Here is a 22,725-nt window from a genome sequence, read left to right as displayed (position 1 = left end):
TTAATTTTTTCCGTGGATGTTGTAAATGTCTATTTGTATGAAGTAAAGATACATATGATGATGATGATGGTTAACGTCCACTGAGACTAAACTTTGGTCTATCGGACCTAAAGAAACGAATTATTTAGTTTGATTTAAGATTTTATTCCTATGCTCAAAAAACTTCGAGAGAAGTTTCTCGAGCTCACTATAATTTTGACAACGTAAAAAGCTAGGAAGGTCACTGTTGCAACAAAGATTTTGAAACTGAGATCTAATGTGGTTGTAGGGGCGGCACTCTAAGAGGAAATGATTTTCATCCTCGATGTTAGTATTCTCACAGAGATGGAAGAACCTTTCCATCCATGAGGTTTTATGAACTAGCCAACGCATTGTTTCACTATGGAGCTCATGAGAGTTCGTTCTAATCTTGGCTATATTAATTTAGGGAAGCCCTGGAGATTGAGAAAAGACCGAACAATCTCAATAGAGAGGATGGCTGGAAGATCAGTAGTTGCTGGATCTCAGCCCTCTCCTCCTAGTCGTTTTCTTTCGTTTCCACCCTTATTTCATCGATATATTATTATTATTATTTATTTATTTATCTATATTTATTTATTTTTATTTTTTTGACTATTAATTTAAACTTAATTTATTTTCAAAAATTAATATATATCTATTTTAATTAATTAATTTAAACTATTAATTAATTTTAATATGGTGTTGTTGTTGTTGTTGTTATTATTATTATTATTATTATTATTATTAATTTTTAATCAATTTATACTTAATTTACATGAGGTAAATTTTAAAATTAATCTATTGTAATATACTATTTTTATTTTTATTTTTTATATTTATATTTATATTTATATTTATATTTATATTTATTTTTTATTTTTTATTTTTATTATTTATTTATTTATTATTATTTTTTTTAAGACCTTGAATTAATTTTTATATTTTCAACCCTTGAGTTCTCTAATTTATTTATTTATTTATTTTTAATTTATGTATTGATGTTCTTTTGGCAAGGTGCCCGTCTGATCTTAATAAGCAACTCAAGCTTCTTAAGGATTTCTGCTCTACCATGGGTATGACTGTTAACACTGACAAAACAAAAGTTATGATTATCAAATCCAAGAAGGACACTTATGCTAATTTTATGTATGACAATAATAACTTGGAGGAAGTGTATTCTTACAAGTACCTAGGAATTGATATTCATCACAAGCTCAACTGGAACCATAACATTGAGAAAAGGATTAATGGGGGTTGGAAAGCTTACTTTGGTCTTGAAAATAATTGTAAAATAGCAAACCTTGTAATGTGGGATAAAAAGAAGTTCCTCTTTGAAACTTTAGTCACTCCTGTTATCTTATATGGCTGTGAGGTTTGGGGTTGCAGCATTTCCAGAGAATCATGGAGAAAGATTGAGCAAATCCAGAAGCGTTTTATAACTTATAACCTGAAAATTAAAAGTAATACACCCTATCCTATTCTCCTTATAGAAGCAGGTCTTTCCCCTATTGAGAGCGTAGCTATGCTTAGGTTTATGTTGTACAAGCACAAAATCAGTAACATAGACGATCATAGATTTCCTAAGCTAGCTTTAAATTCTAGCCAAAACCACCTAAGGCTCAATCGAGGGTGGCATAAAGACACAAGGGCCTGGTTAAACTATTGGGAGATCAACGAAAATGATGCATTGCAAAACATAAATAACATTAAAGATATTGTTACTTCTAAGTTCAAAGAAAAAATGTGGTGTGAGAAAGACTTAGCGGCTAAAAGAAAATTAAGTTATTATAAGAAAGTCATCAACCCCACCCTAGAAGATCAAAAGTATCTCTCTATTTTAACTAGCTCAAAGAAGAAAACTAATATAGCAAAGATTAGAACGAATTCTCATGAGCTCCATAGTGAAACAGGTCGTTGGGCAGTTCCTAAAACGCCATGGACGGAAAGGATTTGCCATATATGTGAGAATAGGAACATCGAGGATGAAAACCACTTCCTCTTAGAATGTCCTGCGTATAACCACATTAGATCTCAGTTTCACAATCTTTGTTACAATACTGACCTTCCTAGCCTTTTACAATGTCAAAATTATAGTGAACTCGGGAGGCTTCTCTCCAAGCTTTTTGAGCATAGGAATAAAATCTTAAATCAAAATAGATAATTTGTTTCTTTAGGTCCGATAGACCATTATTTGGTCTCAGTGGACGTTAATCATCATCATCATCATCATCATTAATTTTACTTTATTAATATAATAATATATTTGAAATTAATTTATTTTAGGTTTTACTTATTATATTATATTAATTTATTCTATATTAATAACCCCATATATATATATATATATATATCTATATATATATATATATATATATAAATTAAATACCCCTTATCATGGTCAATCTAGCCGTTATAACTCACTAATATTTTTATTTAACAGTTCTAAATTAATTTGATTCTTATCCTTGTTAATTAATATATTATTTGTTTATTATTATTTAATGATTTACTAATTTTACATATTCTAGTATACGTTTCTAACAATTTTTAAATTAATTTAGGTTTATTAATATATTTAAAATTAATTGATTTGTAATTAATTTATTTTATGATTTACTTATTATATTAATTTATTCTATATTAATAACTGAAATTTCTTTTATATAAATAAAATAAATAAATAATATAAATTAATACCCCTTATCATGGTCAAACTACCCGTTATGAGGTCAAATCTAGTTGTTGACTTATGAGTAATCTGAGTCAGTGGATATTCTGCCCTATCTATTTAAAGTGCATAGCCAGATCTGCTCATTCAACTTGTCCTGACGATGAACCACACTGGTTGGTTCGAAACGCGTCGACAAAAATTTTTCCATGTGATTTTCGCCGAAGAATTTTTCAAAAATTAATTTTCTTCTTTGAGCTAGTTAAAACAGAGAGATACTTTTGATCTTCTAGGGTGCGATTTTCATCCTCGATGTTAGTATTCTCACAGAGATGGAAGAACCTTTCCATCCATGGCGTTTTATGAACTACCCAACGCCCTGTTTCACTATGGAGCTCATGAGAGTTCGTTCTAATCTTGGCTATATTAATTTTCTTCTTTGAGCGAGTTAAAACAGAGAGATACTTTTGATCTTCTAGGGGTGCGGTTGATGACCTCCTTATAATATCTTATACTTTTGATCTTTTAGGGGTGCGGTTGATGACCTCCTTATAATATCTTATTTTTCTTTTAGCTGTTAAATCTTTCTCATACCACATTTTTTTCTTTGAACTTAGAAGTAACAATATTTTTAATGTTATTAATGTTTTGCAATGCAACATTCTCGTGGATCTCCCAATGGTTTAACCAAGCCTTGGTGTCTTTATACCAACCTCGTTTGAGCCTTAGGTGGTTTTGGCTAGAATTTAAAGCTAGCTTAGGAATTCTGTGGTCTTCTATGTTATTGAGTTTGTGCTTGTACAACAGAAGCCTAGTCATAGCTAGGCTCTCGATAGGGGAAAGACCCACTTATATAAGGAGAATAGGATAGGGTGTGTTGCTTTTAATTTTGAGGTTATACCTCTGGATTTGCTCAATCTTTCTCTGGGATTCTCTAGAGATGCTACAACTCCAAACCTCACATCCACTCCAAACCTCACATCCATATAAGATAACCGAATGACTAAAGTTTCAAAGATGAACTTTTTTCTATATACAATACAATGTAAAATGTTGGAATAAGTGTAAAATAATTTGAGATTTTTTTTGCAATAAAGATGTACTCATATTGTGAAAAGTAATTTCAATCAATGAAAAATATAAAAGCATGAGTATAATCCATGAATATGAATATAAACAACTCACATGAATATAATCAATAAATAGATATTCTAATCAAAGACGAATATTAAAAAAAATGTATTATTAGTATAATTTATTTTGTCCATGAATACTATGATATAAGCATATTAAATCTTTTTAATTTGTAAATTGAATACAAAATACATATTTGAGTATGAATTATCGCCTAAAACATAATATTAAAAAAAAATGTAGAAAAAAATTTGACTAGCTTTTACCATTCACAATTATTAAATTAATATATATATATATAAAATAAAAAAATAGAATTAACTTTTACAATTCTATGTTATTAAATATAAAAATAAAATAAAATATTAAATAACAAGTTCATTATCTAAATAGTTTTGATCTTTACCTGTCTTTTTAAAACTAAGAAATAGCATGCATGGTCGTGAGTGTCATTTTAATTTTATGTTATTAAATATTAAAAAATAATAATCAATATCATTTTAGATTTTAGATTTTAAAAATAATAATCAATATCATATATATATATATATTAACAAGTTTATAAGTGTTATAGCTTATACTTTTATAATTTTAAGTTTTAAATTTTTAGGTTTTATAATTTTCTTGATTTAGATGGTATATTATTTAGGTTTGGTTTTTTTTTTTTTTTTTTTTTAATTTAAGTTTTTAATTTTTTATAATTTTGTTAATTTTAAGTTTTAACAAATATTAAAAAAAAAAGGTTTTAATACCTATTATATAAACGACATCTTAAACAACCACGAACCTGACTCTGATCATAGGCTTTTACTTATAACTCTCAATTTTGTCATGCATAGAGTTCCCATAGAAAATAATACTTACAGCCAAAATAACTTAATATTTGATAGAAATAAAAAGGATCTTTTTCTAAATGAATTAAAAACTAATTTGCTTCCTTTATCTAGTATAGACAACATAGAAGACCTCTATCATAATTTTACTACAACCCTCTCATATTCTACTAACAAGTTCTCAATTGAAGTCTCAAATAATAAAAGAAATAGCAAAACCAATCCATGGTATGACAAAGATTGTAAAAGTGTGAGGAGAGCAATTAAGGAATTTGTTGATGATTCTCTTAAAATGGACAAGATAAAAATATACAAAGCCCTAACTAAAAGGAAAAGGAGGCAGTACATTCGCCAAAGACAGGAGAACCTCTTAAGAAATTTTGGAGGCAGATTCTGACTAGGAAGACTAAGGATAATAATAAAATTGCTCTTCACGATTGGAATTCTTATCTTAATAAGCTTTATGAACCTCCAAATGTCATGGATAATTTGGAAACCCTGCTCACAACGAAAGAAGTTTTCTCTTTAGAAGACATTAAGTTTGGGGTTAATCGCCTCGCTAATGGGAAAGCTAAGGACATTGAAGGTTACCAGGCGGAAATCTTAAAAATTGGAGGTCCTGTCCTCATCCCCCACATCCACAAGCTTTTCAATCAAGTAGTCAAGCAAGGGTTCCCTAAACCTTGGACTGAGAGCCTCATTATCCCTATTTTTAAAAGTGGGGATACAAATAACCCCTCTAATTATCGGACAATTATGATCAGCCCTCTCTTAGCAAAGTTGTATAGTAGTATTCTGGAAAAGAAGTTAAGCATATGGCTTGAGAGTGAAGGTAAGCGGGCTAAAGGCCAAGCAGGTTTCAGAAGGCATCACTCAACAACAGACCACCTTGTTATGCTTAGGATCATTGCGGAGGAATGTCGTAATGATAAATCCAATTTATTTTGTTGCTTTGTGGACTTTAGAAAGGCTTTCGATATGGTTCCTATATACAACCTTTGGAATAGGTTAGAAGAGCTAAAGGTTCCTCTTGAGTTGAGAGCTGCTGCTATAAGTTTATACGAGAATGTAATTGACAAGCTAAAGAGCAATGAGGGGTGGTCGAAAGATATTAAGTGTAACATCGGAGTTAAACAAGGTTGTCCCCTCTCCCCTACCCTATTTGGCATTTACATCGATAAGCTTGAAGGCTATTTAGAGGAAGCAGGATGTGATGGCACGATCTTAGCTGGGATAGTCGTTATCCTTCTTCTCTATGCTGACGATATTGTTCTTTTAGCAAGGTGCCCTTCTCATCTTGATAAGCAACTCAAGCTTCTTAAGGAATTCTGCTCTACCATGGGTATGACTGATAACACTAACAAAACAAAAGTTATGATTATCAAATCCAAGAAGGACACTTACACTAATTTTATGTATGACAATAATAACTTGGAGGAAGTGTATTCTTACAAGTACCTAGGAATTGATATCCATCACAAGCTTAACTGGAACCATAGCATTGAGAAAAGGATTAATGGGGGGTGGAAAGCTTATTTTGGTCTTGAAAATAATTGTAAAACAGCAAACCTCGTAATGTGGGATAAAAAGAAGTTCCTCTTTGAAACTTTAGTCACTCCTCTTATCTTATATGGCTGTGAGGTTTGGGGTTGCAGCATCTCCAAAGAATCATGGAGAAAGATTGAGCAAATCCAGAAGCGTTTTATAACTTATAACCTGAAAATTAAAAGTAATACACCCTATCCTATTCTCCTTATAGAAGCAGGTCTTTCCCCTATTGAGAGCCTAACTATGCTTAGGTTTCTGTTGTACAAGCACAAGCTCAACAACATAGACGATCATAGACTTCTTAAGCTAGCTTTAAATTCCAGCCAAAACCACCTAAGGCTCAATCGAGGATGGCATAAAGACACAAGGACCTGGTTAAACTATTGGGAGATCAACGAGAATGATGCATTGCAAAACATAAGTAACATTAAATATATTGTTACTTCTAAGTTCAAAGAAAAATTGTGGTGTGAGAAAGATTTAGCGTCCAAAAGAAAATTAAGTTATTATAAGAAGGTCATCAACTCCACCCTTGAAGATCAACAGTATCTCTCTATTTTAACTAGCTCAAAGAAGAAAATTAATATAGCAAAGATTAGAATGAATTCTCATGAGCTCCATAGTGAAATAGGTTGTTGGGCAGTTCCTAAAACGCCATGGATGGAAAGGATCTGCCATATTTGTGAGAATAGGAGCATCGAGGATGAAAACCACTTCCTCTTAGAGTGCCCTGCGTACAACCACATTAGATCTCAATTTCACAATCTTTGTTACAATACTGACCTTCCTAGCCTTTTACAATGTCAAAATTATAGTGAGCTCGGGAGGCTTCTCTACAAGCTTTTTGAGCATAGGAATAAAATCTTAAATCAAAATAAATAATTTGTTTATTTAGGTCCGATAGATCATTGTTTGGTCTCAGCGGACGTTAACCACCACCACCATCATCATCATCATCATCAAAATAAAATATTATTAAAAATAAGTTTATAATCAATATTATGATAACTTATAAATAGTTTATTTTATACTTTTTATATTAGTTTATAAATAATTTACAATTAGTATTTCATAATTTTATAATATTCATTATATAAATAAATAATATTTAAAACATTATTATTAATAATATTACTAATAATAAAAATATTAATAATACCTTTAATACAATATTAATTAGGTTTAAAAATAATCATGTTTGAAACATATTTAATAGAATACTATTTTAAACGTGTTTTAAACATGTTCTAATCATGTTTAATATATGTTTTAATTATATTTAATACAATTTTTTTATAATTATGTTTAATCATGTTTTAATTTTTTGTTAATACATGTTTAAAACATATTTAATACAACACTATTTTTTTTTAATTACTAGTATTTAATGTTTTTTTTTTTTTTGTAAATCAGCAGTTTTATATTAATTCATAAAATACGTAAGGTACAAAATGATCTACACGCACAGACAAAACTAAAACTTGCCCACTCGAAATGCCTATGAGCCGCAAAAACATGATCTCGTGACCCCAAGGCTAACCACGTAGGATTGCCTAAAGAAGGGCTTGAAACACCAAAGCAGTTCATCACCCTCGGTGATTGGACAGTGGTACCGAAAGGAAAGAAGGAGGACCAGGTGGACCTCATTAGTTCCAAGAAACTATTATTCTAGAAACCAGGAACATAACATGCCAAATCAAGAAGAGAGAACTGAAACAGAGAAGCCATTACAGCTTGAAGATTACATAATCTTTACTGGGAGCACTCAGGCCGGCCATTGCAGTCATTTTCTCAGGCTGAGGATTCTGCTGAGGAGTGGTCTGCTACCCCTGACTAGTATTGGTTGCCTCCTCTATGACCTCCATCATAGTTGTAGATCCCTGACGTATGGAGTGCCTGAGGAGACTGATGAGGACACTCAGTTTCTGCGAGAGGACTCCGACTTCCTGAGTCAGGGCGCTGAGATTGAATTCCATGGCATCCAGTCTAGCCATATGCTCTGTCGAAACGAGAGAGGTTGCCTGATGTGCTTTTTTGATGTCTTCACCCTGCATGCTAAGCGCCTTGGCTAGCATGGTTTTCATCCTCCACATTTCACCCTGGGTTCGAACAAATTGAGTTGCTCTAGTAGTTGCAGTGCCTGGATCATGAAGCCATTCCACTTCCTTCTCCAGATCTTGCTCTTCCAAATGTTCTTCCTCCTCTGTTACCGCCGCTTCGAGCTCTTCGATTTTGCGCTTTTCTTTTTGGGTAGTCCGGGTTTCATAGGCCTCCCGGGCCTTCTGCAGGTCCCGGTTAGCCAAAACATTCCAACTACCTTCACGCACCATACTGCTATTGCAGAATGCAGAAACATTGAAACGTCTGGTAGCACAACGATTGCTATGTTGCAAGTTGCGGGAGAGCTATGTACTGATCTTCTGGTGGGAGGCTTTAGATATAGTAGATGGTGGCCAAGTCTGGCCCAAGGTTTCCCACTTCGCCGTCGGATAGGCGCTGATCCTGCCATAATAACTGTTGTTACGAATTCCCAATTCCTGTTCATGATGCGTATCCTTAGTCTTAACTCTGCCACGCTTGAGCCTATTTGTTGAATGCCATGTGTCCTGCCTTGTGATTTGCTGATGGCGTTGATCATATTTTTTGTTGGTTGTTTGCCTCGTTTGATGCACTTTGTCCTTGTGGATGATTTCCCACTCTTCCTCATGTCCTTCATGGGTTTGTCGCCTGATATTCCTTTGATTGGCTATCTTCATTCGTTACTAAGGCGAAATCCTTCGTACCCCTGCACCAATTCTACCGTTAACTTATGTCTTGTCTCGAGAGAAGTGTACACTTACTCCACAGTTCGGTGCATGTGACCTCATGCCAATACGTGTCTGGGTAGGTGAAGTGGTTATCGATCCCGTAGTTGGCCAGATGATCAGCGACTGCATTTTCCTTTCTTCTCACTGCTTGTAGTATGATTACGTCAAGGCAAGAGAGGTGCTCCGTTATGAGCTCTGTGACCTTGGACAGCCTCCAATGCTTCGTGACCTTACTCGGTTTCGCCCCCGTCTGCATTCTCCTTGCTGCAGTGATAGCCAATTGAGAATCCCCTTCCACCATGGTGGCTCCTATTTTCAGGCGCCTGAGAATTCTTAATCCTTGCTCTAAATTTGCAAATTCCATTTCATTATTAGTTCCTTCACCCAATGATTGACTAAAAATATGTTGTATTTCCCCTTTGTAATCCCGAAGAACACCTCCAATACCTGCAGGCCCCAGATTTCCCCGAGAAGCCCCGTCAAAGTTGAGTTTATGAAAGCCTGTCGGTGGAGGAGTCCAGGCATTCATGGAGGTGCCTTGTTGTTGTCGCTGATTTGAAGAAACAATGATGGTTCCTATCTCAATGCCAAATGCCTTCAGAATTTGCAAGTTAGAGACTGAGAAATCCTTGTTCTGTTCTGCTTTCCCTCTGGTGAGAACTGTTTCTCTTATGTTTTGCAGAATTGTGCCTTTAATAAATTCTATGTTTTTGGTTTCATTTTGGAACACTCTTCTGTTTCTTTCTTTCCATACCGTCCACACTATAAACCCTGGGATAAGTTTCCATAATGTATTAACCATTTGGGTTTTGGAGAAATTGCCTCTCCAATTCTCTATACTTTCCTGAATTGAGTTTCTTACCCTGTCCATCCTCTTAAATATGGTTTCTATCCAATTCCAGAGGCTATCTGTCCATTCACAAGTATTGAGGAGGTGATTCATGGTTTCCTCCTCAATTTCACACAGGGGGCAATGTGAGGGTCCTATGAACCCTTTTTCTTAAAGTTATCCCAGGTAAGCGTTCTTCGGTGCATTAAGAGCCAAAGGAAAGTTTTAATCTTCGGCCAAAGTTGAGCATCCCAAACTTTATTGTACCACTTAACTGTTTCCTTATGTTCATTTCCTTCTATATAAACTCTTGCTTCTTTGAGTGAGAAGTTGCCCCCCTCGAGCTTGCCCCATCGTAGTTGATCAACATTGTCTAGCTCTGTATTCAGTGCTCTTATACTGTTATTTTCCCCTTCTGACGGTTCTGTGTCACTGAATAACCACATTCTCCATGCTTGGTCATTTTCATTAGGTTTATAGTAATGGTTTATTGTTGTCCTCCCTAGCTCATGGCTTCTTCTTTGAATGTTTAAGAATTCAGTGCTTTCCAGCTTAGGTAATTGTTGCCAAGCATCTTCCAAGAATAGGTCAGTCTTTCCATCTTGGACTTCCCAAAAGCTATGTTCCTGAATTATGTGCCGATTAGTTCTAGCAAGGTTCCAAATTGGAGAGCCATCAAGGGTTTCTTGCATCCTGATCAGATTCTGCAAGCTGTAGTTGTTAGCATACTTTGCTTTCCAATGTTTGGCCCAGGGTAAATTGGGTTCCTTTAGCCACCTCCACCATAACTTCGCTCCACATGCACGGTTGATTGTGAAGGGGTCTTGCAGATTTAACCCACCCAGGTGTTTGGGATTGCAGATCTTATCCCATGCCATTAGAGACCACTTCTGCTTCCCTGAATTACCCAACCAAAGAAACACTTTTTGGATGAATCGGATTTTCTGAAAAACACCTTTAGGTGCCGGGAGAATGGAAAGCATGTAATGCGGAATAGCCTGAAGGACGGATTTGGTGAGGACTAGGCAGCCTGCAAAGTTAAGGGTTTTGTGCGTCCAATGATAACATATTTTCTCTAGGTTGGCAATAATTCTTTCCCAATGTAATTTTTGCCAGGGTCTGTCGGTCAGTGGAATGCCAAGGTATCTTGAAGGGAGGTTGCATCTTTTGAAACCTAGGATGGTAGAAAGATTCTTCTGGACCGCTAGGTGCGTATTGAAAAAGAAAATGGAAGATTTAGCTAGATTAAGCTCCATACTTGAGGCCATACTGAAGCAATTGAGAATATTTTTGAAGCCAAGAGCTTCTTTGACAGAGGGCGTACCATGCAACATTGTGTCATCGACAAACTGCTGATGAGTTGTTGCAGGGCTTGAGGGCAAGGGTTGGAGTCCCTGAATGATTCCATCCTCTTTTGCTCTACTGATTAGCCGGCTTAGACCTTCCATTAGAATAACAAACAGAAAGGGGGATAGGGGGTCCCCTTGACGTAAACCTCGGGAGGGTGTAAACTGGGCTGTGGGAGCTCCGTTAACCAGGATTGAAAATCTGGTAGATTTAACCAGGGCTAGGATCCATATTATCCATTGTTTCGCAAAGCCGAAGGCTTCTAAAATAGCCTCCAAATAGTTCCAGTTTACTTTATCATAAGCCTTTGATAGGTCCAACTGCATTAGCATGCCTGCTTTTTTCTGAGTTCGGAGAGTGTGAATCATCTCTTGAGCTAGCAAGATGTTGTCCATAATCTGTCTCCCTTCTACATAGCCTGATTGTTCTTCCGAAATGATTCCTAGAAGAATTGGTTTTAGTCTGTTGGCTATGACTTTAGAAATAATCTTGTACAAAACATTGCATAATGCAATTGGCCGAAACTTCGACGGAGTATTAGCTTCCTCCTCCTTTGGAATAAGGGTAAGGAACGTAGAATTGAGGGATTTGAGGATGGAAGAGGAATGCCGGGAATCCTCTACCACTTCCCATACCTCTGTCTTGATGATTTCCGCACAAGCTTTATAGAAGTCGATGGTGAAGCCATTCAGTCCAGGTGCCTTACCATTTGGCATATCTTTCACAGCCTCTTCCACTTCTTCCAAGGTGATTTCTCGATTTAAAGCCTTGTTTTGATCCTCAGTGATGAGCTTGGGGATAGAAGTTAAAAGTTCTTTAATAGCTTCCTCTCTGTCAATCTCAGGTTCCCGTGCAATCTGGCTGAAATGATTTATGAGAAGGCTCGAGATTTCCTGATGAGTTTGTACCAAGGTTTCCTGATCATCTTTAATGCTTAATATTTTATTAGCACCTTTGTGATCAATGGCAGATATATGAAAAAATTTAGTGTTCTATTCACCTTCCTTAAGCCATTGTATCCTAGATTTTTGCTTCCATAGCACTTCCTCCTATTGGCATCTGATCTGCCAGTCCTGCATGAGTTTTTGTTCTATATTCATAGTATCTTGGTTAATATTTCCTTGGATCCATTCCTTGTGAATTTGTTCCATTTGCTCCTCCAGTTTCTTTTTTTCTTTAAATATGTTACCAAAGACTTCTTGATTCCAGGATTTTAGTCTGGCTTTGATGTGTTTAAGTTTAGCTTGTAGAATGAACATTTTAGTTCCTCTTATGCCTAACGGTTCATTCCACCATTGTTCAATTTTCGGAATGAACTCAGGATGACTGAGCCAAAACTTTTCAAATCTGAATGGCTTATTCCTAGGTGTGCCTTGGATAGCCGCAGTCATTATTATGGGCCAGTGGTCCGAACCTCCACTCGGCAGTATGTCCGACTCCACAGTGATCCCTTCCAGGAGAATGGTTTCTGTCACTAAGAATTTGTCCAGTCGAGAGGCGATTTGCCTATCACCCCCTCTTTTGTTGTTCCAAGTGAAAGCTCCACTCTTGGGGAAGACGTCTACCAGCTTGGCCGATTTAATGAAGTCTTTGAAAGCTTCAGTATCCCTGTTGAGCATTCTGATACCTCCTTTCTTTTCCATGAGCGCAGTGATCATATTAAAATCACCTTCGAAGATAGCTTTTGCTTGAGGATATCTTAGCTACAAATTGGATAAAGTGCTAAGCCATAGCAATTTGGCCTCTAGTTTTTGGGGCCCATAGACATCTGTGCACATATATGTTTCTGGATTCTCTACTATTTGGACTTCTATTGATATATGAGATCTGGCCGCTTTAGAGGAAATGAGTTGGATAACCTGTGGATTCCAAAGAATGGCCATGCCCCCTTCCCATCCACTACTTGCTGTTTCTAGGTAGTCCATTCGTTTACCCAGTTTTTTACTGATGTTGACCATTGTTTTGCTAGAACATTTAGTTTCTTGCAGAAACACTATGTCTGGTTGTTCCTTTTGGACTTTCTTCTTTAATAAACGCTGTTTTTTTAGGCTATTTAGCCCTCTAGCATTCCATGAAAGTACTTTCATAATTAACACAGTTTAGGAGGTTAGTGTGAACGCCTCAAGGGCTTTCATCACACCTAAATTTAGTAGCATCTATCCCAGTTCTTGTAATGCCTCATTGTTAGTCCTTCTTCCTCTTTTTTCCAGTGCTTTGAGTTGGTGGAGGTTTGATGCAGTCCCTACACTCTTACCCCTAGCCCTTTTGTTGTTCCCAAGCTCTTTCTCTACAACTCCAGCTCTGCTTGTTGTCTTGCTATGAATAAGTTGTTGATTCTGTTTACCTCCTCTTCCGATATGTGTTCCATTCCTTTCTTTTTCCAGTCTTCTACCATGTTTGGTAGATCCATACCTTCTTGCTCAAGCATGTCGCTTAGTTCCATATCCTCGAGCCCTATTTCACTGGTTATCATCTCTGAATCTTCTTCTAATCCTTCTGTTGGTCCCTGAGCTTGTGGGATGTTGATCGATGGCTTAGAAATAGGTTCTTTCGTTCCTGGTGTGGTTGTGGGTTGGCTTTCTTTCAATGACTCACTCTTTGGATTGTTGTCCTCTGACTCCGTGTCTGATTCTAACACCTCAAAAGCATTGCTTGTGTTTCTGAGGGAAGTGCTTGCTTTATTTTGTCATTTTTTGTTTGCTCTTTGTCTTGCATTCGGTCGAACAAAGGCCTCCTTATTCTTATCTCCTTTGTTCTCCTTGGTTTTCTCCGCCGTTTTGTTCATTGGGCATTCTCTGATCAAATGTCCATGCTCATGACATTTCCTGCAGTGGAATGGGATCTTCTCATAGTCTATAGCTTGAAAATACACTTCATCTCTGTATTCCAACCATAGGCCCTCATGAAGTGCTCCCGAAACATCCATTTCTACACAGATTCTAGCACAAGAGGTATATCTTTTCTGTAATGTCACTTCTGAGGCTTTGATGAAGGTGCCTAACTTGTTGCCTATCTGTTCTAGTGTTGCATGTCCCCAATAGTCAATCGGTAGAGAGAATAAGCGAATCCAGACTAGTACCTGTTTGAAGGTTTCCTGTTCTGGTGCGAAGTTGGGTTTCCATGGTCGCATGTAGAGACCTGCTGAGGCAAAGAAATACGGTCCTCCATCAAATATTCGATCCTTGTCTTCCAGATTGGAAAAAACCACTGTAAAGAATCCTTTGGCTCCTAAGTGTAGTCTTACATCTCCTTTAGGTTTCCATTGTTGCTTTATCCACATGCACAGTGCTCGTTCTGTTGGCCAGAAACCCATGAACCTGTAGATCACTGCATGTTCTACCATGTGGTCACGGTACGCCTGAAGTTCCAGATCAGAAATTATTACCCATAGGGTATCAGTGGCTTTGGGCTTGCACAGTCCCTGGGTTTCTTTCTTCTTGGCTGCCGACGCTATTCCTTCCTGTCCTACCTTGGCTTGGTTTAGATCCTCGTTTTCTTTTGATTTTTCCTCCTCCAACTCGTTTCCTTGTGAAACTTGTGCTGGGAAAGGGTTTGTACTATCTTTGTTCGCTATACTATTGCTTCCAATGATTTCTTTTTGTTTCTTCGTATTTTTGCCCTCATTGTTTTGCTTTCCTTTGTTGTTCACATTTTCCTTGCCTGACTTCTCAGAGCCTAATATTTGCGCTCCATCCAGTGCAGTTTTCTCCTTGTGCATCATTACCTGTTTGTATGATGGGGTCCCAATGGACCCCGCGTTTTCCATCTGTAGGGTCAGAATCTGCCCTCTTCTGTGAAGCTCTGCCGCTCTGGCTCTGTCCTCCTCCAGAGTTGGTACTCAGGCTACAGTTTGAATAGTTCTCCTTCAAACCCTCAAGGGATTTCTATTAACCTTGACCTTATGAACATTAGTATTTAATGTTATTAACATAAAAACATTAAAAACATTACTAATATTTAAATTGTAACATTTTTTTTGTAATCTTGGTATGACCCTCTCATTTTCCAATTTTTACATGTCCGTTATTGACCCCATTTCTGGGAAGGTTAGCACAAGAATCAAACCCAAGATCTTTGGTTCGGTAAGACTTCATTTCCATGGCCATTGCCACTTCAGCTACCCCATGCGGACAAGTATTTAAATTGTAACATTAATATTAATAATATTAATAGTTAAAAAATATATATCTAATATTATAAATATTAAATATTAAATATTAGAAAATATAAGGGATTAATACTATAAACCTAAGTGATTAATATTAAAGATTTGATTCTTTGAGTTTATAACATTAATCCCTTAGACATAGAATATTAATCCCAAAAATTTATAATATTAATGTCTTGGATTTGTAATATTATCAATAAGCTTTTAAAATAGTTTATAATAATTTATAATAAATACTTTATATTTTTATAATAGTTATTGCCATAAACAAATAATATCTTTTGAAAAAAACATAAATAAAAATAATTATTAATAATATCAATAACATTAAAATTAAAATTGATATTATTAATAATAATATTAAAAAAATAATAACAATATTAATATGGTTTAAAAAATATTATTCATAACATTATTAATTATAATGATTTTTAAAAATTAATAACATTTAATGTTTTTAACATAATAATATTAAAATAATTAATAACATTTAGATTTTAAAATTAATATTCATAGTATTGTTAATTAAAAAAATATTTTATATTTATTATTAAAAATATTAAATATTAGAAAAAAAGGCCTTCCCTCTATGAGATAACTATTAAGATTTATAAAACCAATTTGTGAGTTTAACATTAATCTCTTAGTTTTATAATCCCTTGAGTTTATAATATTAATCCTAGGGTTTATACTTTTTTAGGCTTACAATATTAATCTTAGTGTTTAATATAAATCTCTTGGGTTTATAATATTACCAATATCTAGTTTTATTAATCCATTGGGTTTATTATATTAATCCCTGATATGTTAATAATCTTAGGGTTTATAAAATTAATCCTGAGGTTTAATATTAATCCATTAGGTTTATAATCCCTAGGGTGTAAGGTTTATAATTGTAGGGTTTATATCATTAATAGTAAGGTTTTTAATCCCTTGAGTTTATAATATTAACCTTAGGGTTTATAATCTCATAGTCTTATAATAATAATCCATGAGGTTTAATATTAATCCATTAGGTTTATAATCCCTAGGGTGTAAGGTTTATAACATTAATCATAAGGTTTTTAATTCCTTGAGTTTATAATATTAACCTTAGGGTTTATAATCTCTAGTCTTATAACATAGGAGACCATACACTTCCTAAGTTAGCTTTAAATTCCAGCCAAAACCACCTAAGGCTCAAACGAGGTTGGTATAAAGACACTAGGGCCTCGTTAAACCATTGGGAGATCGACCAGAATGTTGCATTGCAAAACATTAATAACATTAAAAATATTGTTACTTCTAAGTTCAAAGAAAAAATGTGGTGTGAGAAAGATTTAGCAGCGAGAAGAAAATTAAGATATTATAAGGAAGTCATCAACCCCACCTAGAAGATCAAAAGTATCTCTCTGTTTTAACTAGCTCAAAGAAGAAAATTAATATAGCCAAGATTAGAACGAACTCTCATGAGCTCCATAGTGAAACGGGTGGTTGGGTAGTTCCTAAAACACCATGGATGGAAAGGTTATACCATCTCTGTGAGAATACGAACATCCAGGATGAAAATCAATTCCTCTTAGAGTGCCACGCGTACAACCACATTAGATCTCAGTTTCAAAATCTTTGTTGCAATACTGACCTTCCTAGCCTTTTATGTTGTCAAAATTACAGTGAGCTCGGAAGGCTTCTCTCCAAGCTTTTTGAGCATAGAAATAAAATTTTAAATCAAACTAAATAATTCGTTTCTTTAGGTCCGATAGACCAAAGTTTGGTCTCAGTGGGCATTAACCATTATCATCATCATCATCAATAATAATCCATTCGGTTTATAATATTAATAATCCCGTGAGTTTAGAATATTAATCTCTAATACGTATAACAATATATTAGGATTTATAATATTAATCAAAGGGTTTATAATCCCTTAGGGTTATAATATTTATGTTAGGATTTAATGTCAATCTCTTGAGTTTAAAATATTATTAACCTCTTTAGTTTTATTAATCCTTTGGGTTTATTATATTAATCTCTAATATGTATAATAATATATTATGGTTTATAATATCAATATTAGGTTTGATATAATAATCTTAGAGTTTATAAAATTAATCCTAAGGTTTAATATTAATCCCACAATTTATTATTATTCCCTTGGGTTTCGAGTTTTAAGATTTATAATTGTAGGGTTTATAATATTACCCTAAGGTTTTTAATCCCTTATGTTTACAACATTAATAGTAGGTTTTATAATCATGTGGTCTTATAATATTAATCCCTTGAGTTTATAATATTGATAATCCCATCGTTTTAAAATATTTATCTCTAATATGTATTTTGATATATTAGGGTTTATAATTTTAAGGCTTATAATATTAATCTTAGGGTTATTATTTTTATGAAATATTAAATTAAAAAATATATATAATGTAATTTTTTATTTTATTATTATTATTATTATTTTTATATTATTTTGATCTTAAAAAAGAAATGTAAATTTTTAAATAAAATTAATAGAAAATAGAAATCAAAATTTTCAATTCATTCTTGAGTATGATGTTAAATGTTATTTTAAAAGTATATGCCTTTAATATGTTAGCGTGTAATATCCCCAGGATTTTATAAATATTTTATTTACCATAGTTAAAAGGAAAATAAACAAACTGACGGATATGGTTCTATATGCTGTATAAATTGATATTTTATTATGAGTAAATAAATAAATGAGTTCCTGGTCACGGGAATATTGTGTAACTTCTGAAGAGGGAAGTTATTTTCTTTTTTTTTCTTGTTCTTTTTTTAATAAAAAAAAAAGAAAAGAAACACTTGCAAACCTAACTGCCTCCCTCTCCAATGTGGGTGACTTCTGAGGAAAAAAGGAAAGGGGGATTACCGTGTCGTAGAGGACCGACAGAGGGCAGGAGAAAGGAAGCTTGCCAAGTCTGGTGATGACCAGATGGTAAGGGCGCAAAGCGCAGACAATTGTCAAGGGCGGTTTGTCCTTGAGTAAGCCAGGGGGGAGATTGGTCTCGAAGGACAATCTCGTGGTCGGGTGGTTGGCTGACTACAGAAAGCAGTGGTGACATAATCTTGGAATTAATGATTGGATAGAAAACCATGTACGAAGTGTTAACTTGAATCTTGTTAATATCTGCAGTGAACTGAAGAACTTCTTTCTGCAAACTAGTTTTATTAGGAGACTTCAATTAATAGCTGTATTTAACAATATTTGCAGTGAATCTGAAGGATTATCTTCCTGTAAGTCAGTTTTATTGTCTTAGTAGAGGACTTCGAGTAATGGTTGTACTAAACTGGAAGTTAAATTCTGTGAGTTAGCCTCATTAGTGGTCATTAAGTAAAGTTAACGTGAACCCGAGGGTTTAAACCCTAGGGTCATAAGATGATAGTAGGATGGTAATGGGTACAGGGTTTTATTTAACATAGAATCAGAATAATTGTCCTCTGTCTCCTACCTAATTTAAAGGTGGTACACGGGTTTTGTAATAGCCAAGCTAGGAAACTCTGTGGTAAAGAACGTGCACCGAAATCTAGAACAGAGCCATGCAATAGAAATCAATCAGGAAAAGAAAACTGTCCACATTAATAATTACGCTTAAAAGTATGGCAAGAAACTGTACATGAAATAGAAAGATTAGGGAGGTCGGTAATTATTTCATTCTAACTAATTTACATGTAACATTGCAATATAATTGACATCTTTCAGAACCAAGACAATTTTGTGAATGATAAAAGAAATACCTTCTGTGAGATAAAGCCACGAGGCGTTGTAGCCAGGGTTGAGTTACACTGCCATGGACAGCCACTCAAGAGCGGCATCTGAGCCTGAGTAGGCCAGACAACTTACTCAGGCATGGCCAGAGTTAACACCCTGGTATTCCAAAACCCTTGAGTAGGGTATTTCAAACAGCAAAACCTTAAAGAGCCAAAAGGAACCTAGCATAGTGTTATTAAGCCTGTGGCTGCAAGCGGGTTTAAACCGAAAAATCAAATACAAGATACATTCGAAAACTGTGCATTGTAGTCAAATAATAAATAGCCGATATCAGCCAACAGTTGGTCGAATTCGGTTATCCATGACAAAAGAGAAACCTCGCATTCCATTTAACGCAAATACACCCTTAGAGCATGCAGTATAGGGACAGTAAAAGAATAAAAGTCAACAACTGAGTTTAACACCAGCATATTAATAATTTACATTACAGTAATAAGAGAGAAGCATGCCACAACATGACTATGTACAGTCGTGCCATAATCCAAGGGCCGGGGCAGGAACTAGAAACCATGGCCAAATGCCAAAAATTCTTATAGCAAGAGAAGTAAAATGATACACGTGTAACCGGAGCTTGCTCTCAGGAGCTTCCATACAACTCGGTAGAGACGTGGTCGAAGAATACCCTTAGCCAACCTTCCATCAATTAATAAATGGAGACTTTCCATTCGAGGGTGTTCGAAGGAGACATGCAAACCTGGAACCCTGGATCGAGTTTGTGATAGTCATTGGATAGAAAGGTGAAATCACCACCGTTGATGATGGCGGGACTACCCACGGTGCTGACTCAAATGGCCAGCCACGTACAGGACGGACCGCCCGAGTTAATGGCACCTTACCTTTGCCATGTGAAGGCGGATGAACTACTAGTCGTCATGATACGGCATGGATAGCGATTGCATGTCATCCAAGCGGCAAAGTAAATGAGCCACAAAGTCCTTACATTGGGACTGGGGAAAAATCCATGAATGCATACAAATATGTGCTGAAAGTTCAACATTAGAACTTCTATTAAGGTTAAAGATATGTCAACGAGTCATGTGAGCGGGTGAGAGTAATTCTTACCATAGGAATATTTTTTTTTTTTGGTTTTACCCGGGTAGGAGTCATTACAATTGGTATCAGAGCCCAGTTTCAAAACTGTGGCCTTTGGGAAGCATATCTTCATATTAAATAAACTGGGACAGATAACACTAACAACATTTGTTCTAGTTTAATTTTACAAGTTATGTTACTTAAAAAAAAGAAAATAGTTAAAGCATTAATCATCCTTCCGTCACTTTCCTTAGGTTGAGTACAGGGAAACAGCAGACTATCAAGATGAGAAGAACAGAAAATGTCTCCCACAGTTTCCGATGGGTCGAGGGCCTGTAATGGGTCCTGAAAATAACCCAGAATTATGGGTACAACTTGGGGAAGAGGCCCGCAGTACGAACCGCGCCATACTTGAGACTGTGCAGGAGTTGAAAAATGAAATGACTCGTCTACGTGAAGATAACGCAAGGTTAACTTTAGAACAAGAAAGGATTATAAAAAGCCTATCTCACAGGCAGAACCATCAACCACTGAATCCAAGTACTAAGCAGCAAAGGGGGTGTGAGGAGCGGGTTCACCATACCGGATCCGAAGGGACAGAAGGAAGGGAAGAGGAACAAGAGGAATGATCTGATAATGTTTCCGAGCAGCACACCTCCAAAAGGCAGCAGATAGAGTTGCAAGGGGAATTTCGCAAGATTAAACCGCCGCATTTTGATGGAGAATTGGAGGAAGCTGCGGAAGCATGGTTGATTAATATGAATAAATATTTCCAGTTATATGAGTATGACCACAACCTCTAAGCACAGTTGACTATTTTTCAATTGCAGGGAAAAGCCACCCTGTGGTGGGAAGAAGTGAAAATTGTGAAAGGAGTAAGTGAGCAGAATATTACCTGGGAAAAATTCCAGAGGAACTTTAAAGAAAGATACTTGACTGAGCGTTTCTATGATGAGAAGGCTAGGGAATTCCATGACTTGCGATTGGGACAACAAACTATGGATGCATTTATTACTTGCTTTACTTCCTTACTGCGTTATGTGCCTTATATTCGGGAGGAAAAGGCAAAAGTACAGAGGTTTGTCAATAGTTTACCCCTGAGCATGAGAGAAAGAATCGAGTTTGACAATCCGAAGACCATGGATGAAGTAATACGTAAAGCCAGGATCTGTTACAAGAAGAGTAAACAGAAGGGGGAGATTCTGGGGAAGAAATGAAATGATAAGAGAAACAACAAAATGACTATAAGTAGTAAAGGGAGTTGTGGTAGTAGTAACAGGAGTTTCGGCAAGGGACATAACAACAGGAATTTAGAGAAGAATTCGCTCAAATCCAAACCTGCTAATGAGTCCAGAATCAGCGAACAACCAGGAAAGATGGATAGTGATGGGACAACAAGGCCTCCGGTGCAATGTTGGGGCTGCAGTGGGCCTCACTACGTTAAAAACTACCCACAGCGAAAGGGGACCGAACAAGTCTCTCAAATCCACGAAGCATCCATAGTCGGTGATGTAGGACGCAGCCTACCAAGAATTAATGCGGCTCTGGAAGATCGTCAGGCGGAGTACCAGCCGACCATGGTGGAATTCGAAGGTAAAATCTCAGACCTTACTGTAATTGTTTTAATTGAACCCGGAGCCACATTAAGTTACATTAGTCCTAAGATTGTGGAGTATTGTAAATTGCAAACTGTTAAATTTAGGAACCCATGGTTAGTACAGCTGGCAATAGGGGCCAAGCGAAGAGTACTAGCTAAGGCCGATAACTGCCCCTTGTAGATAGCAGGATAACAATAAAGGCAGAATTGAATGTACTTCCCCTTGGTTCTTATGATGTCCTTATTGGCATGGATTGGCTGGAAAAACATTGGTCCCTAGTCAACTGCAAAACAAAGACTATCTATTACTGGAATGAACTTGGTGAGAAACAAAAGCTGCAGGGGATTAAGCGATCAGTGCAGATTCGGCCAATAACTGCCTCTCAATTAGAAAAATGCATTAGAAAAGGGTGTCAGATGTATGCCATCCAAGTGGGCTACGCTAACACGAAAGTAAAAACAACCACTTTGGATAACATCCCTGTGATACAAGAATTTGCTGATGTGTTTCCAGAGGAGATTCCCGGATTGCCACCTAAGAGGGATATAGATTTTACTATCGAGTCGGTGCCAGGGGCAGCACCGGTATCCCGAGAACACTACAGAATGAGTACACTTGAGTTGACTGAGTTAAAAATGCAGTTACAGGAAGTGCTAGACAAAAATTACATCCTCCCCAGTGTATCTCCTTAGGGGGCTCCAGTGCTGTTTGTTAGAAAAAAGGATGGGACCCTCGCATGTGTATAGATTATCATTAGTTGAATAAATTGACCATCAAAAACAAGTATCCTTTACCCCAGATCGATGAACTCTTTGATCAAGTGAAAGGAGCAACAATATTTTCCAAGATCGATCTGTGATCAGGTTATCACCAAATCCGGATTAAGGAGGAAGACATAGCCAAGACTGCCTTTAGAACGAGGTACGGGCATTACGAGTTTGTGGTGCTACCCTTTGAGTTAACCAACGCCCCAACAAATTTTATGTGTT

The 22,725-nt window shown here is 35.9% G+C and overlaps 1 protein-coding gene across 1 annotated transcript; it reads left to right on the top strand.

Annotated features, from left to right (window-relative positions):
* The first annotated feature begins 21,984 nt into the window (after window positions 1–21,984).
* Window positions 21,985–22,428, top strand: LOC149185996 (uncharacterized). The gene has a single exon (XM_089409200.1). The coding sequence runs from the start codon at window positions 21,985–21,987 to the stop codon at window positions 22,426–22,428; it is 444 nt and encodes a 147-aa protein (XP_089265326.1).
* The last annotated feature ends 297 nt before the right edge of the window (window positions 22,429–22,725 follow it).

This window comes from Pinus tabuliformis, chromosome 3_1 (assembly GCF_031772625.1).
Source record: "Pinus tabuliformis cultivar Carrire ecotype Pingquan chromosome 3_1, CPIR1, whole genome shotgun sequence".
Lineage (NCBI taxonomy): Eukaryota > Viridiplantae > Streptophyta > Pinopsida > Pinales > Pinaceae > Pinus > Pinus tabuliformis.
This window is presented reverse-complemented; position numbering and strand designations above follow the sequence as displayed.